This window comes from Neopsephotus bourkii, unplaced genomic scaffold (genome assembly GCF_033783945.1).
Source record: "Neopsephotus bourkii isolate Nb327-2 ecotype Australia unplaced genomic scaffold, CSIRO-AGI_Nbou_v1 NB_1792, whole genome shotgun sequence".
Classification (NCBI taxonomy): Eukaryota; Metazoa; Chordata; class Aves; order Psittaciformes; family Psittacidae; genus Neopsephotus; species Neopsephotus bourkii.
The window spans coordinates 2,743,768-2,760,751 of NW_026902266.1; the positions used below are offsets into that span (position 1 = coordinate 2,743,768).

A 16,984-nucleotide genomic window follows, 5' to 3' on the forward strand; every position below is an offset into this window, starting at 1 on the left:
CTTTAGTTTCTGAAGCAGAATAAAGGGCCCAGAAAAGTTTCCTCAATGAGAAACACACCCCAAGCTACCACCAGTGTGATTTAATTCAATCACTCTTGAGCCTGAAATGTGAAGCAAGTGTCAGTACTTAAGGAAAAATTCCTTCTTAGAAGAACAATTAAACCTTAAAGCAGTCATCCTGGTTGGCTGGCTGAACAAACGACACATGTTCACACAAGAATAAGTCAGTCAACCATCTTAATAAGGATTTACTTTAAACAGAACCTTGTATGGGTACACTAGACTCAGTCTCATTAAGGAGTAAGTTGGAATTTTATACAGCATGAACCACTGGCAATCTAAAACAGACCCACTGAAGAATGGAATGGAGAATCAAACGCAATGTTTCAGACCCAAGCTCTATGTGCCTTTAATACTTTCTTTTTCCTTTTTTTTTTTTTTGAGAGTGCACACTACGACAACATTTGCATTTATCATGTTTTTAACTTCTTTTCTAAGGATGAACTTTCTGAATCTGCATCTTCTAACTCCGCTCTGTGTCTTTTCAGTCCTCCAAGAGATTCAGTGCTCTCACTGCCTGTAGGATGCAAGTCAGCAGTATCCTCTCTTGTGCTCACACTGTAGCTGTTGGAGTCCATTTCAGACAGGCAGCAGTCTTTAAGCAAGGTCCCACCCACTTGTACAAGGTTGCCATTATCAGCATTTGAGTGCACCTGCAGTCCTTGCGTCACAGCCTCCTGCTCTCCGAAACTCTGTCCATTGCTGTAGCACGAAGGGTGAAGATGCAAGTGGCCATTACTGTGGTTAACACAGGAGGTGTCGAGGCTTCTCTCCTCATGGTCATCAGTCTGGTTTCTGGGGCAGTGACCCGACATACTACAGATGGCAACAGCAGAGAATGGAGGGACCAGTGAGTGATGGCTTGATGCTGGTTGACAGTTCTGACTATTTTTCTGTTCCACAAGTCCTGCAGTCTGAATTTCTTCAGTACAACTCTTTAGCCCTTTACAGTTAGCTTTTCCATTGAGCTTTTTAGTCTCAAAAGTATGCTCTATACCTCCACTGCTTGTGTCTTCAGATGTGTTTGCTTGACCCTCCATCCATCGCTGATTGTCACATTCATGAGCTTGACCATTACTAGAGTTTTCTATTAAGCCACATTCTTTTAAAGTTTCTCTGTTGTGGCTTCCAGTAGAAATAGCTGGGGAACCCTGAGGAACTACTGAACTCAAGTTCCTAGCATCTTCCTTATTTAGCAAGTGTGCTGCACTGTGACTTCCACTAGTTCCTGGTTTCCCTTCATCATTCTCTCCATCTCCTCTGGAGGATTCACCATCTTTATTAGCTGAATATGATATGTAAGAGTAATGAAGCCATTTGTAAGCTTTATAAATTTTTCTCTCCACTGACTCACTGTCTGAACAAGGTGATGTCCTGTCTTTGAGAACTTCTTTGTTGGCTGAACTCCTTTCTGGTGAAGAAGCTGGAGAAGAAGAAAGATCATCTACTTTGATCTGGGGGTAATCATAGATGTCCTCACCTACACAGGGAGTCATACTCTCTGTGTTAGTGCTAGTCCTTTCCTCCTTCTGCACCTTCTGTCGGTGCCTCAGTGCATTCCGTTGTCTCATAGATGTGCGTCGTTCATTCAGTTCCTCTTCCTCTTCTGTACTGCTGCTGCTACTGGAACTGCTGGATTCATTCTCCTCAGGACTTGGGGACCGTGGCCGTGGGAAAAGGTCTGTATCTAGTTCTGCCTCACAGGTGTTGTCATCAGAGTCAGACTCATTGGAAAGGGCCAGGAGACGTTTATCCTGATACTTTCTTAGTGCAGAGAGCCTCTGCTGACGGGAAGTCACATCTTCTCTGGCTGAGGGGGACGCAGTTGATCTTAAGGCCCTTAAGTTATAGGCAGTTTCATCAGACTCTTCAGCCACATGTGGTGGGGAGTGATGCAAAGAGGCGGAGGACTCCGACTCACTGTAAGCAGAGCGTTCACTTACTCCTGCATGGAGCTGCAGGATTGTGCTCTCACTGAGGTCGCTGTCTGAGTCAGAACTCCAGCCCTCAATCTCCCGGCGCACCAGGGAGTCAAAAAAGGCCATCATCCGTGGATCTTCCTGGACTGACTGGTTGGCATAATCATGGGACAGACCACTACCACTGTTCAACACAAGACTGATGTACTCTTCGTGAGTGTAGAGGCAACGTGAATCATCCTCAATTCTACCATCCAGATCCCCTGTGCAATCAGGCTGCTTGTAAGGGCTCCAGATCTGTAACAGAAAGAAGAAGAAAAATCATATGATGTTGAGTTCATAAACTATTATAAGCACTTGAAACAGAACAGTAGCACAAATACCCAAAACAATTGCAAGTTGCAGATTATTTTGTTTTATTATTATTTTTTACACCTCAGACCAACACTTAAAAGACTCCCAGAGATGTGGGGTTTTTTATTCCCCTTTTACAAATGTGTTTTTCCTGAATCTACTTCACACATGCAGAATTTAAAAGCTCTCACATGGCAGATTATCCAGCAATATCTCATTGTGTAGCAATTTCTCTAAAATTGCAGGGCTCTATTTTTATATAATAGGACATGCTTACTCACTAGCAGTAAGAATAGTTTGTTGCCTACAATACAGTCTTGGCACTAATGAAGGCACTTGTTTCCCAGGAAACTGGAGTTGCTTGTGCCAGTGATGTAGAGTAGCATTTCATCCAGCTTCATTATCAGTCACACCTGATCAGCCCAAAGGGAGCTGAATGTATGGAGGTGAAAAGCAGCGCTGCAGTAATCCATGTAGGGAACAGTTGTAAAGGAAAGAAAGCACCCAACTTGCTCTCAAGATACAGCAGCAATTTTAGGTGAAGGAGAAGAGCTTTACTGAAAGCTACTTTTGAAGCAGAGAGAGGTTAGTAACATCACAAAGTGTAACAATTTCACCAATAGCAACAGCCTTGACTGCTCTGTCCATCTAGCCTTCCCTTCTTTTTAATGGTGTGGAAGGGAAAAGGAAATAAAAACAGCCCAAAGAAAATACACCAATACCACAAAGAAACTGGTAATCCATAGCAAATGTAACAGTTGGATCTACTTACCCTTCTCAGTTTGGGGGTAATAAGATTAAGGCATTCACTGGACAACCACTATCATATTATTCTTTATTTGGTGGTTAATGTGATACACAGCACCTAATGTAAGCAGAGCTAATATGCAGCTTATCCACCATAATTCCCTAGTGTTCTGCATATAAAGTATCTTGATTGCAATCATGCTTTGGTTTTACCACACTAACAAGCTCAGGGAAAAAATCTCTCTGCCAGCTGTCTATACCAGGTTGACCTTTTTGGATAGACTTCGGCAAAAACATCTACCTCTTTTCCCAACATAAATTAGTCAAATTTTGTTCCAAGCAGACAAAACCACTAACAAAAAGTGTTTTGCCTGTGTAAACGGCATAATCAGCACTCATTTCACAGATGCATAGTTAACACATGCAGCATAATCTGATACTACCATGACAAGCACTATAAAAAGAACCCAAGAGAATGCCAGTAATTCTGTATTCACAGACATTTTCAACAGTGTACAATAAGATCTTACACCTTTAATATCAGAAGTAAAATGTAATAAATTGTCTTGCAGCTACGTGTTCAGTACAGCCAAATTTAAGATGTACAGGTAACCTTTACTCTGGAATTCTCCCAAACTTGAATGCCTTTATTTTGCATCCTCTGTAATTTACAGTTAACAGAGCTTCTGTGTATGATCTGGCTATGTAGATAAAAGAGACACTACTCCAAAATTAAAGTGGGCTGAAGATATACCTTTTATCTGTATGGCAACCATCAAGCTGCCTTTCAGGGCAAAGGCAAAGGTATTTTACATTGCATTACAGTACATTAGCCTGTTCCTAGGAGCATGCTTCAATGTCAAGGCATATTGGCTATTTGTACTTTATTGCTATTTTCATCTGCAATACTTATGCAAATTCTCTTCTAGTACAGTTCATTAATCTAATACTTGAAACCAGACAGTCTCTGTTGCTTGGTTTAAGTACTGCACTCACTAGACACATAGCTCAAGGAACAAGCACCAAGTTTAGATAAAAATAACAAAACCCAACCTAAGGCCACTATGTATAGTTTCATCAACCATACTTAACCTTTTTGAATTATTCAAGAGAACAGAAAGAATCTCTTCTCATCCTCTAATGACTTCCCATGCTCCACTTCCTAAAGACAATGTAGGAAAGAGTCCTCTCTCAGTGGATGCATGAGAGAGATTGTTGATCTGGGAATGTATGTTTTTAAGTGAAAAAATAAGAACTCTATTTGCCCAACAGACTATTCTGCACTGCAGCCTTCTTGACAATTTTACTAGCAAATGTTCAGTACCCCCTCAAAATGTCAGCTCTTTTCTCCTCTTTGTTCCACTACTGAGCAGGTCAACAAGTGGATCAAATCTTTCTGCATTTAAACAGCCTATACTTTTCTGTAAATGCTCAATACTTGCATGCCTGGACAAGCAGGCTGGCATGCCCCTTTCTCAAAGAGTCTTAGGAGTATCAGGTCGATTCATTAGGTTTTAAAACTGCTTTCATTTTAAGCAAGAGAATTAAAAAACTCTTAGATTCTGTATGAACCAATATAAATGGAGGAGAGGTAGTCTGCTCTGAAGTCCCTCTGAGAAAGGCCTGTTTTTCAATGAAAAGTCGTCTAAAAAGGTACGTAAAGTATGCACAAACTCCACATGCTTACTAGTCTATCAGATCTTTGTCCTCTGCAAGCGTAAGAGAAAATACAGCAATGTTTTATATTTTAAAGATAGCTACAAAGAGTCCATAGTGAGGCTTCTCCCTTCCAAGACAGATTTGTTCACAGAGAAGGAGTCAATAATAAAGAGAAGTCAAGGGAATTCAGGATGAATCAGTTTGTACAGTATCAGATGTCTCTGGAGACTGATATTCCTACTTCTTAGACATTTTGCTATGAAGGAGTACAAGGGCCTGCCAGAAAGAAATCAGACTTAAAATCTGTCCTTGCCTTTAAACTGGCAGCAACTGGTCCAGCACACTCTGTGGCATCTGAAAGGAGCTTCTTTGTAAATAGAATAACTTGGCCTTTTTCTCATCCTCTGACTGACACTATGTTGGGAAAGAATGCAAGCAAAGCGGAGAAAGTAAGTTGGCAAATCATCCCACTGAAGCAACAACCTATTAAGAAGTTCTTTCCCTGTCAGAGGATTAAGGAGCTGGGTATCACTCACTGATGCCTCCAGTATGGATATAAAAGTAGGAACAGAAACAGAGGAATACAAAACTGGTTCTCTGCTTCAGCAGAGATGCTTCAGAGAGTGTCTTTGAATTGCTTGTATTCCATGGTAGCAACCCCCCAGAATTTAAAACAAAAAAGTAGTTATGCCTGTAGCGTGAGAATAATTAAACCCAGCTATATTAGATGATCTGATTCAGAAGAGGCAGCTAGCCACAATGACATTAATCTGTTACCATAGCAACACTGGCAAATAGACTTTGCTGTCTTTGACACAATGATGGTTTTTAAACAAATGGGACCTTCAACAGTGGTGCTTAGATACACAGTATTCCATTTCCAATTAAAATCACTATTTCTTTCTGAAAATCCTTATGCACTTTTCTCTATTTTATCTTTTCCGTAACTTTCCCCTTAACTCCATAATTCTCCATGGTCCTCCTCTAAGTCCCACACATCAGGGGGAATGCCTCATTTATTTCTTCTGCAATTAGTTTTTCTGCCAGCGCATCCCAATATCTCGCACAGTTAACTGAGGGGAAAGTGCTATTTTTCTGTTTTACATAGCTTTAGCCCTCATGGTGAATGCTTACGGCAAATGATAATTTTAGTTCACAGCTGCGCTTTTCTATTTTGCTGAAGTTCAGGTTTCTGAAATGCAGGGCAATGAGCAATTCATCTGGGTTGATGTGTCCAGCACACACTGGCTTCTAGTATCCTTTATTAATGAGCTTGTTGAGCCTTACTTTAGGTTTCTGAAACCTCCGCACTTGCATATTCACATACACACCCTCATCTTACCCACTGTATTCTTAGTCCTAGCAGAAATCAAACCCTAAACCACAGAGTTACTGAATTATATCCCTGCAGGTTCTCTACAACAAAATAAAACTAAAGCAAAAAAAATCACAACCACAAAGGTCAAAATCATTTTTGTGAACACCATTCATTTCAGCACGGCTAGGCCTAAGATGAATTTGTATCTCATTTGCAATCAGCATTAAAATAGCAAGTGTGTTGGCAGAAGCACGTGGAAATACTGAATGGCTTGTCTGTATCATGCCTTGATGCTGGTGCTACCAGCTCTTCACTTCTGGAAGTACTAAATTTAGGCCAGCTACTCTAAAAATTTAAGGCTCAGACAAACAGCTACTAGCATCCACATTTTTAATTCATCACAGAGTTTCTATGATTGAAGGAATGGAATATACCAACCAGCCACAGTGAAGTTATCTTCGGTGATTTAATTCCAGAACGATTTTTTGGAGACACTTGAAGGATAGTAAAAGGAAGGCCACTGCTTAAGGAACTGATCAAAAACAAACAAAACCCAACAAAAATAGGAAATCATAAAAGAACCTAAGTATATTTTTTATTTATGCCTCTTCCTCTTGTCATCTCAACTTCTCCAAGCAAGCACATCAAGCATTAGTATGGGGGAAAGAAAGACAGCCATGCAAGGGAATGACTTGTGTTCCCAGCTGGTTTTAATGCTTTAAACAGCCCATAAGAATGGCTGATGTTGTGTTTCCTGTTTTGCCCTTCTGCTAGTGGCAGCTACTAGCCCCCAGCTTATCTGTAGGAGTAGCTGCAATGAAGAAGAAACCACTATTGTATGGTCACTCACAAACCACTGCTCACTCGGACAATACCTTTAAAGAGCAAAGTCATGAAGATCAGACAAAGTATGAGCCTTAAAACAACCTGAACCCCAAAGAAGGTGCATTAAAAGGTGAGGCAAAATGACAAACAAAACAAAAGGGTAGGAAGTTCTGGCTTGCTAACAAATGTAATACATTAAACACCTTTCCCTTAATTTATTTCTAGCTTGCAATGTTTGGGGAATTCAGTTCCTTCAAAGCAGCTACACAACTTCCATTGCATATACTGCGACACAACAGGAATTCTCTTCTAAGGAAGCACTCAAGCAGAGGTGTTTTTGAAAGAGTTACACAACCTGTGACTGAAGCCTTAATCGAACTAACCTTTTAATCACTAGGCAAAAAAACCCCACCAAAATCCTAGCAGAAGTACACAAAAGCAACACAGGGGATGTTTATACCAATGCTAATCCAACAGTCTAAGCACACTCATGCAGGAAGGATTCTTAGGGTGAAGGGTCAGCAGATCTAAAATCCAAAAGGGAGAATTCAGGCTGAGTGAATCAAGTTCCCAAAGCAAAAAAAATAGCCTATGGCAAAACTGTTGTTAAACAGTGTCAGTTTGACTGCTTAGAAATTGAAAAATCAGTGAGCTGCTAACACTGCTCAGAGCACTTTCGTTCAAACCTGTCAAGAGGGACACAGATGAAAAAGAAGAAGAAAAGTAAACTAAAGGACCAGTGGACGACAGAAGGAAAGCTGAACTACAGTCAGAACTCAAATGCTGATAGCAGCTGTAATGCAGGTGATTGAGCACATCACTGGGCCATGGTCCAAGGGTTTTAGGCAAATGCTGGACCATAAGTTGTAGACTAATGAAAAGTTCTGTGCAGAACCAGTTAACTCAGTCAACTTGTAGCTAACTGAAGCTTTTACTAATACTCAAATGACCTTATTTATAGCCACATGCAGGTAAGATTTTTATGAAGTCATCCAACAAATAGACGCAGCATCAGTTCTCATTATCCTACTTAAAAATTAAATGGCTCTGGTTTCTTTCAACTTATTGATAGACATAAATTATAGCAAAATTCCTATGGCAGCAGAATACAAAGCACATTAGAGTAGTATAATCCTCTGCCTCCCCACCCTCAACCTTTGTGAGGAGAAATAACAAAATTTTTGCCTTGCTTCCACAATATTGGCTGTCTTTCTTTAAGGAAAGAAAGTTTAAGAACCTAACCATGTTTGTTATCTCTTTACATTCCACATAGGAAAGCACACACTTCCTAAAAATACGGTACATTGTTAAAGGATTCACAAATGAGACATTGTGGAAGGTATTGAGAGTCCTGTTTCCTCTGGAAGCCACAGAAAAGCATGTTGAATTGATTCAATGCAGAAGTGTGTAAAAAATTTTAGAAGGGCTCCTGAGGCAGTATTAGGCTAAATTCAGCTAGGTCAGGCTAGGCTAAGGCACAACAATAATCTTTGGAGTGATTCTTATTAAATTTCAGCTCAAAAGTACCAGAAGTTTTAGGAGATCACGTTACAGCTGTGACCAAACTCTCCTGAGAAGGACTGTTCACATGATACTTCAGATATGTACAGAATGAAACATTACAAAAATAGTTCCTTTTTCAAAGTACAAATCCAGGAAATTCTAATGGTATCCCTTATCTATAAAACTTTTTAAATTGAAGTGGAGTTTGATGTTGAAATGCTCAATTAAAAATTTGCATCTGTTTAGCCAGCAAGTGAGACTTGACAAAAGGATAAGATGAGAAAACAGGATGGATGTGGAAAAGAACAATGATGAGCAAACCAAGCATTTCTTCCTGAAATACTAAAGGAACACATTTTCTCATAATTTATCTTACCTTTATAATCTTTTCAACGCCAGAAGAACAGATCATGTAAGTGTGAGGATTAAACCGGACTTGGTTTACAATTGACCGATGACCTTTCAATACCATAAAAGCACCATTGACGACCCTGCCGATGCCACCTAGGGGAAAAACAAGCACACATTGGAACGAATAATTAAATCTTCATATTGCTTTCATTCACAATCATTTAAAGCCATATTATATTTGACAACGCACTCCAGCTTTATTTTGCAATGCTTTAAGGACTGTGCTGGCTGCAAAATTCCAATTTTATGAGCAATGCCTCTATGAAAAGCATCCTTCCTGCAAATTAGGGCTTGGAGGCTAGCTTTGATTCATCTAAACAAACAATGAAGGGTTTTGACCTAATATGACAAGTATGTGAATAACATACATCCTTAATGAAATCACCAGTGAAACCGCAGTGCCTAAGGCATGACAGTACTCGGTTTGTAAATTTGAAGCAGAGACAAATAAAGAGCTTGACTTTTTTAAATAGCTATACTCTTTTTTAGTTTGTTTGGGGTTTTGTTTCATTTTTTAGTCAGCAATTCATTACTGTCACAGTTGACTCTGGTCTGGCAGGTAGGTATCTAAAGTAGGCAATCTTCAAGGCTACTAACAGAAGTCACTACACTACATCTGCTTAGCATAGCATTCCCTATACTAGGATCTACAATTATTCTGATTTCTGTGAATCAAGCTTAGAGAGGGACATGAAGCAACATCTGACCAGAGGGTTATATCATTCACAAGGCAGGGAATTAGCTGAAGTGGAATGCTTTTGTGTTAATGGTAAAACCCAAAACAAGCCAGACAACTCTTCTGCTTGGTCACTGACTCTCACCAGGTCTTACCAAAGCAAGAAACTCCCACAGTAATTTTTTATAAGCATAGATTCACTATTAAAACCACTAGAAAGCACACCTGTGCACCTGAATGAACAAGTGTCACTCAAGAAGTTACAATTACCATCTTTGGTGGAAGAACACAAAACTTTTAAAAGAGGGGAAGTAAAAACTGAAAACCACTTCAGAGCAAAACAATCTTTCTATTTACAACTTCAAAGGTCAAAAGCACACCTTACAAAAAGGTAAAATAATTTCATTAGCTTCTGTGCTATTTACAGCTGTCTTAACACTAAACAAGCAAACTTTATGTTCTCTATGCAAGTAGTGAGCATGTGTTCAGCCCCTCACCTCTTTAAAAAAAAAAAAAAAAGCACTCTATCCCTTCCACTCATTATAGGTACACTGTGAAGACCAGACTGAAGTGCAATGTGGTGTACAAGCCACGATAGAGATTTAGAAATGAGAAGCTCCTAAAACGCCTCAGATATTCTTACTGCTTCTGGAAAGTGTTCTGTTTGCACAAATCAATTTTTGCAGACCAAACTGCATTCTCATGGCACTTTGGGACAGAAAGATAACATGCCTGAAGAAGGGAAAAGAGATGGCGATTAACTCCGAAGACCAAAACACATGGCCACTTTAAAGACTTTGTATACAGAATGAAGTCTCATTTAAAATTAAGGAAACTTGAAGACTATCACCCCAGTTAACTTCTAAATATGTGCATCAAAGTTGCACTGTGTCTGAGCTACCTGGAATGGCTCTCTTAGTTGGGTAGACTTGTATTTTCTGTAAAGGTTCAGAGGCATGTTTCACCACTGGAACAAGATTTCATCAGTGTAAGCAAACCTGACCAAGAAGTAGCTGAGACTGAGAAGTAACTGACTGGAAAGCAACATCATTAAATATCAATTGGGCTCTTTTGATTTCTCTTCCATTTTATGAAACTCTTTACGTCCTTTCATTCTGCTCACCCTGCTAGACATACATGATCACATTTATGGCTGATGGCAAGCTGCCTTACTCCCACAGCATTCCTTCCAGCCAAATCACAGCTGTCAGTCTGACCGCATCTACCAAGTCAGTGGTAGACAGTTACATCAAGGCCGGTTCTCAACACATTTATCTTGACCTACCAGACAAATGCTCCAGGAAAGAGGGCTTCAGGAATGACAAGACAATTTGCTTAGAGAATGTTTCCAAGTCTGTAAGTTATGCCTAAACCAAGTTTTAGCTATCCATGGACTTTAGCTGTCAGTACAAAACAAGAAATATGCCCTATATACAAAGACACAAAAGAGACAGAAATTAGACACTGAGCAAAAAAAAAACAATTTTAAGGAAAACAAAATACAAATTTAGGGCACCAATATCTTGGGCTGCACTTCCAAGTCAGTCCTTGACTTCTTGTGGTACTGTTGGCACAGTAATAACCCATGGTTATTTGCCTAGTAAAACAATGAAAACAGTTATTTAATACCAGAACTGTCTTCTGGCATTAAACTTTAAGCATTTATCGATACACTAAGAGCACTGGATAAAATGTACACAGCATGCCATGTCTAGAATGCAGCTGTCCGTAGGCTGTAGTCAAATTTAGCCAGAGTCTGAAGCCCAGAAAGCCAATCAAATCCTGGCCTGTATCCAAACTAGCCTGGCCAGCAAATCAAGGGAGGTGATTCTGCCCACCTACTCTGCTCTGGTGAGACCCCACCTGCAGTACTGCATTCAGCTCTGGAGTCCCCAAGATAGGAAAGACATGGACCCATTGGAGAGGGTCCAGAGGAGGGCCACAAAAAAAATGATCAGAGGGCTGGAACACCTCTCCTACAAGGAAAGGCTGAGAGATTTGGGGTTGTTCAGCCTGGAGAAGACAGGGCTCTGGGAAGACCTTATTACAGCTTTTTAATAGAGAGGAAAATTATAAGAAATAAGAGGAAAATTATAAGAAATACACAGAGAGACTTTTACTAAGGCCTGTAGGGAGAGGAGAAGGGATCAACAGTTTTAAGCTGAAATATCAGATTTATACTGGATATAAGGAAGAGTGGTGAGACACTGGAACGGGTTGCCCAGAGAAGCTGTTGATGTCTCATCCCTGACAGTTCTCAAGGCCAGGCTGGATGGCCCTTTGAGCAACCTGGTCTAGTGGAAGGTGTCCCTGCCCTTGGCAGGGGTGATGGACTTAATGATCTTTAAGGTCCCTTCCAACCTTAAATGTTCTGATTCTACAGAGGAACTCCAAAACTTTCTGCTTTAATATTGAAGTTCCCTAAATTCCTTTTAAGCTGTTAACAATAAAATCAGAGGGAGTGCGGCAGTAGAACAAGCTTCACTCTTCTTAGAGTGAAGCTGAACCTCCCTACAAAGCCCCTTAAAACATCTAACTGCCCAGTTACAGAAAAGTCCCATAGAAAAAGATTACTGAAGTTACAAATCTTAGCAGTCATTTTTTTCTAGTAGTATGGGAGGTTTTAATCATTTAAGCCAAAGAGCATTGACTCCAGCAATACTCTAATAATCTTTGTGTCAAATACAACAGACTGCTCCAGAACCTCATTTTTGGACAATCCCTTGCCTAATTCAATTTTTGTCTACTAACTCCTGTAATCTTAAGCAATGTCTCTAGGTATGTGCTTAACAGAGACCCTTCTACATCCTTATCCTGACAGCGGTCCCTTCATTTTATAGTAGCCCAGCAAAGTTGGCATTGTATTACATGAGTATCTGCGTGGCAGACATATGCCTGTGTCCAGACTTGTCTGGAATCCCCCTGGTCTCTCAGCAGAGACTTAGTTGCAGCCATAGAGCTTCTATCCATCTCACAATGTGAGTTAAGTTCCCTCACATCTGCTGGCAAAAAAAAAGGAGTGCATCTGTACATTAAATGAAGGTTGGCCATAAACTGCTCAAATTCCTGAAGCCATCTTCCTTTTTCTGCATGCAATAATTTCTATTTCTTTTTGCTGACTTCACTTAAACTGGTATTTGTATTTGCATTGTTTCAGCAGAATTGACCTCTGCTATCCCAACAGCACTCAAATTTTGCTGTTGAGGTTTGTGAGGGTTTACTTAAGGAATGGGGAGAAGAGTGTTGTTTGTCTGCCTTGAATTTAGTGGCATGCACAGGTCCTACAAGTGTTTTAATTGGCAGCTTTTATATTCTTAACACAGCTACCATGTGTATAAGCAGTGTTTATACAGAAGCCATTAGCTTACATATATGTTATTAGTAACATACATATTTTTTTAAAAAGTCTTAAAGTTTTCAGAGGCTGATTATGATGATTTTAGAAGGTTTCTGTCTGTCTAACCTCCAACTACTGGAGCAAAGGAATGGAGATATACTAGCTGGTTTTGCAATGCATTCCAAAAATTGCTATGCTTTGAGACAGTTCTGAGTAGTGGTTTAGTGTTCTAGCTGTCCTGATCAGAGCTTTTTTGGTCTGCTTTTATTTGATACACAAAGTGACATGTAAAGAAAATATTTCTTCCTCTACACCCTGCAAATCAGTGCTCCAAAGAGGGTAATACAAAGTCTCAAAAAATTCTTTAAATAAAATTGTAGTCCAATATCTAACGAGATGGAAGAAATAACTTATAAAAGCCTAAATCTGAAGCACACGTTTTTAAACAGACTTCCCCTACATGTGTTTGACAGGAATATAATGGCAACACAAGGCCTATCTACAGGCTCCAACACAGACAGAAGTAAGAAATAATACAATGCTTTGAAGCAAAAGTAGATGTCCACTAAGTTGCCAAAGTGATTACTTCTCAGTTGGCTTTATTACTTTATGTTTTAAATATTATGCTAATGAAACCCTGGTTAATTAAATGGTTTTGTAAATATTTATGCAAATGACTTGACATTTCACATCCTGAGAACATTCTGGATGGTACATACCAATACATTTTAAAAAACACTAATAAATCATAATGAAGGAAAGTCAGATACTTAGACAGCAGTCTGACTTCCATGCGCAAGCTCCACAACATGTAGTAGTGTTTATAAAAACCCAGAAGAATGAATTATTTGAAGGATAAGGTAAAAAGGGAGGTGATTTATTATTAGGAAAAGAGCCCTAGAGGGGCTGTGAGAATGTAGAACAGCCTCCAAACTAATGGAAGCAGCGTTATTCCAAAAATTTAAAAAACTGTCAAAGCACTGGAGAACCTGCTGGGATAAGGAACAATCCTCTACTGGCTCTGTAACAGAGGAATTAAATGACCTCATTAAGAAGTCCTTTCTAACTAGGATGCTGAAAAAGAAGAAGCCTCACTGGTTGTTCATATAAGGTAGAAAGACGCTCAACTGACTAAAGCATAACTTCACACAAGCCTTGTGAACTACTCAGAGTGCTGAAAACTCCTGAGAAGAACCAGCTGCCAGTGTGCTATGGCATACCATTCCAGTGTAGTACTTGGCACTACAGTAGAAAGCTCATTTAAAATGAATTTGGTTTTCATTAATAATAATCCAGGGCATATTTAGACCGTAGACAATTGCCCTGCATTTGAATCTTATGAGGTCATGATGCACTAACGGAAGAGAGGTACCATATTTTGGAAAGCAAATGCACAGCACAATGCAAGCAAATACACATAGCACATAGGACCTCTGCTTTCAGTGCAGCAGATTATGTTTAGATTCCTTGAAAAGTCTCTTTCTGGTCACTCACACACTTGTTTTGTAAAATACAGATGCCTTGCTCCTCAGAGACCCATATGCAGAGAAACTAGATTTAAACACAAGCACTTCTGCCTGAGGGCAGAGCCCTGCAGCATCCCTTCTAGTGACATCAGGAATCTGACTCCAGCTCTGGCAGTAGTCAGGGCAACTTCAGGTCTTCTCAGCAGCACAGGCAAAACTGAATTTGGTTGCATCATATATGGGGCAAGAACGACAAGGGCTGGCCAACATTTCTTCTCTTCTTGGCATGCTAAGGAGACAGTTTGGAGGTGACAACAGGGGACTCCAGTCTATTACATGAGAAACTTCTGCTATTACATGAGAAAGCAAAAAGGTAGTGTCTCCCCACAAGAAAGCAGCTCCAACTCATCTGCAGACTGCCTCCTTTGTCACCTTCAAACCCACCTTCCACCTCCCAGGTAAGGTAAAGGATCAGCGTGGCCTTGCAGAGCTTTAGCAAAAGCACAGGGAGCAATGGGCTAGCACTTCCTTCAGGCAACCTGCCTTTCCAGGCAATCACCCACTTTGTCTAGACTGTGCCCAGAACCAGCCCTGTGGTGGTTTCATACCTCTGAAGAGGTTCCAAAAGCCAAAGTAAAAATTCACATTTAAACATCAAAAGAACATGCAGAAAGCTGTAGTGGCAGCAGCTATTTTTGGATGTATATTTTCTCCCTTATTTTGTTGCTGCTAAGTATCTGCCATATCCATCTACAACTTATCTATACCAACCCTCCCACTGCTGTTATCAGCAGTAGAGCTGAACAACAATATAAAAGCTAAGACAAATTACTACAGAAATAAACTTTGGCACACCCTTTCCTCTTTGTCCTCTTTTCTGGTCTGAACAGACTGCTTTTCTGCTATGTTTAATTGTATAGGTCACAATGATTTTTACAATGTTATTGGAACCACGCAAATTACCACCAACAGCTATGCTTTCTGAACATAAAGGGAATAAATAAGTGAAATTATTACACAACTGATAGAATTTTTATTTTTTTTTAAATGGAGGTGTGAAAATTGCTTGCCTGTGCATTTATTTTGTACTGGTAGCTGCAAACATGTTCAGTAAGAGAAAAGAGCTTTGGTACAATCAGGTGGCTAGTTGCTGGGGACTAAGGCTTCTCCAGCCACTCCCAGTCCTCAGTGTTATCTTCAGCTGTCTAGTGCTAAATTAGATATTAAATACACTATGGCAGCGAGAGAAACTCATGGATGCTGAATGTGTCTTCCATGTGGCTACAGCACTCCAAAGCACCCAACACTGCCTTGTTTTCCGATAGATGCCACCTAGCAGGGACATTTCCACAGGATTTTGCTATTTCAATTCACATGGCATGGAAACCAGTCTAAATTCCACTGAATACAAGAACCTCTTTTACAATGCCCCATGACTTACTTGCTGTGATAATCAAACAACTGTTCATAGCACACTTGGTAAACACTGACCTGAAGGAAAAGACAAACTACAGTCCTGAAAGTAAAACAGTTTAGATCCCAAGACCATACCTCAGAAAAAATAATTTTTTTTAGAAATACAAGCCTTCCAGAGAAGGCTCCGCGTTCAACCAGATGGCTTCCCCCTGCCCCAGCCTAAATGGTATGTATATATGCATGTCTGCCCATATATAAAAACCTCAAAAATCGCTAAAGGCATTAAGAAACACTTAATCACCCATTACTCATCTTCACCTATCAGTCTGGAACTTTGAGAACTTAAACCACAAGCTGCCTCCAGTAAGATAACCCTGTTCAAATGTCATTAAAAGATCCGTTGCTGAATTCTTCAAGCCTAAAGAGGTGTCTGCATTTACAGTGACCAATAAGGAGAAAAAAAGGGAAGAAGAATTTCATCAGTTCTGCTGAAACTTGGTGCAATTAGTTTAGTAACTAGACCACAATGACAGGCCCTTTCTTGCTAGCAGTTACAGTCAAAGCCAGAATTACAAAGAGACTCTGAAATGCACTTTGCTGTTTTTCCAAAGCCTGGTGACAGCCTGCTAATGTAAACTGAAGGATCCCCAACTGTCTTCACCATCACAACTAAATACCATACCCCTCACATAGCATCTTTGAGCAGTATTTCAAAAGCAAGAGACAAGCTCTGAGTTGCAAAGATGATTCAGAGTAGTGGGTGAGGAATGTAAATTCCATTTTGCAAACATTTGGCCTACTAAGCCCTCTATTACCCCACAAGACATGTCAGGTTCTGTCTTGAACAGGGATTCTTTACCAGCTAAAGAGACTGTGCTTATAGGAGTTAGGTTTAAATACTACCTGAAGTGCTTATATATTAACAGTCTTGCTGGGCAGGTCACATAGGGCTGATGCCTCTTCTCACTTCTTTCTTGCCTTGGAGTTAAGTAAAAGCTGTGGAAACGCAGGACTGCCTCTGCCAGACTAATGTATTAATTTTTCTAGAAACTCTACTCCTGAAGAAAATATGTATTTTATGTGTGTGTGTATAAATATATATACACTTTAAAGAGGAAACTGGCTAACAAATTCACCAAACAACTGGCAATTACTTCTGCAGCACAGTGGAAAACTGAGTAGTACTTGGATGGAGAAGAAAGTGGAAAAAATGATCAAATTATTCCATCTTCAAGAAAAGACAAAAGGTGGTAAAAGAGCAACCATCCTTCTGGCATAGGAAATCCTGGCCTA

General features: G+C 40.0%; 1 protein-coding gene across 1 annotated transcript in view; it reads right to left on the reverse strand.

The window, feature by feature from the left end:
• Positions 1 to 220: 220 nt before the first annotated feature.
• Positions 221 to 16,984, reverse strand: part of DCAF5 (DDB1 and CUL4 associated factor 5) — a 72,290-nt gene continuing 55,526 nt past the window's right edge. The window contains exons 8-9 of the mRNA XM_061380267.1: positions 8,762 to 8,889; positions 221 to 2,276 (exon numbers count right to left, since the gene is read on the reverse strand). Coding sequence (XP_061236251.1) covers positions 474 to 2,276; positions 8,762 to 8,889 — 1,931 coding nt within the window. The 3' untranslated portion in view covers positions 221 to 473. The remainder of the gene's footprint in view (positions 2,277 to 8,761; positions 8,890 to 16,984) is intronic.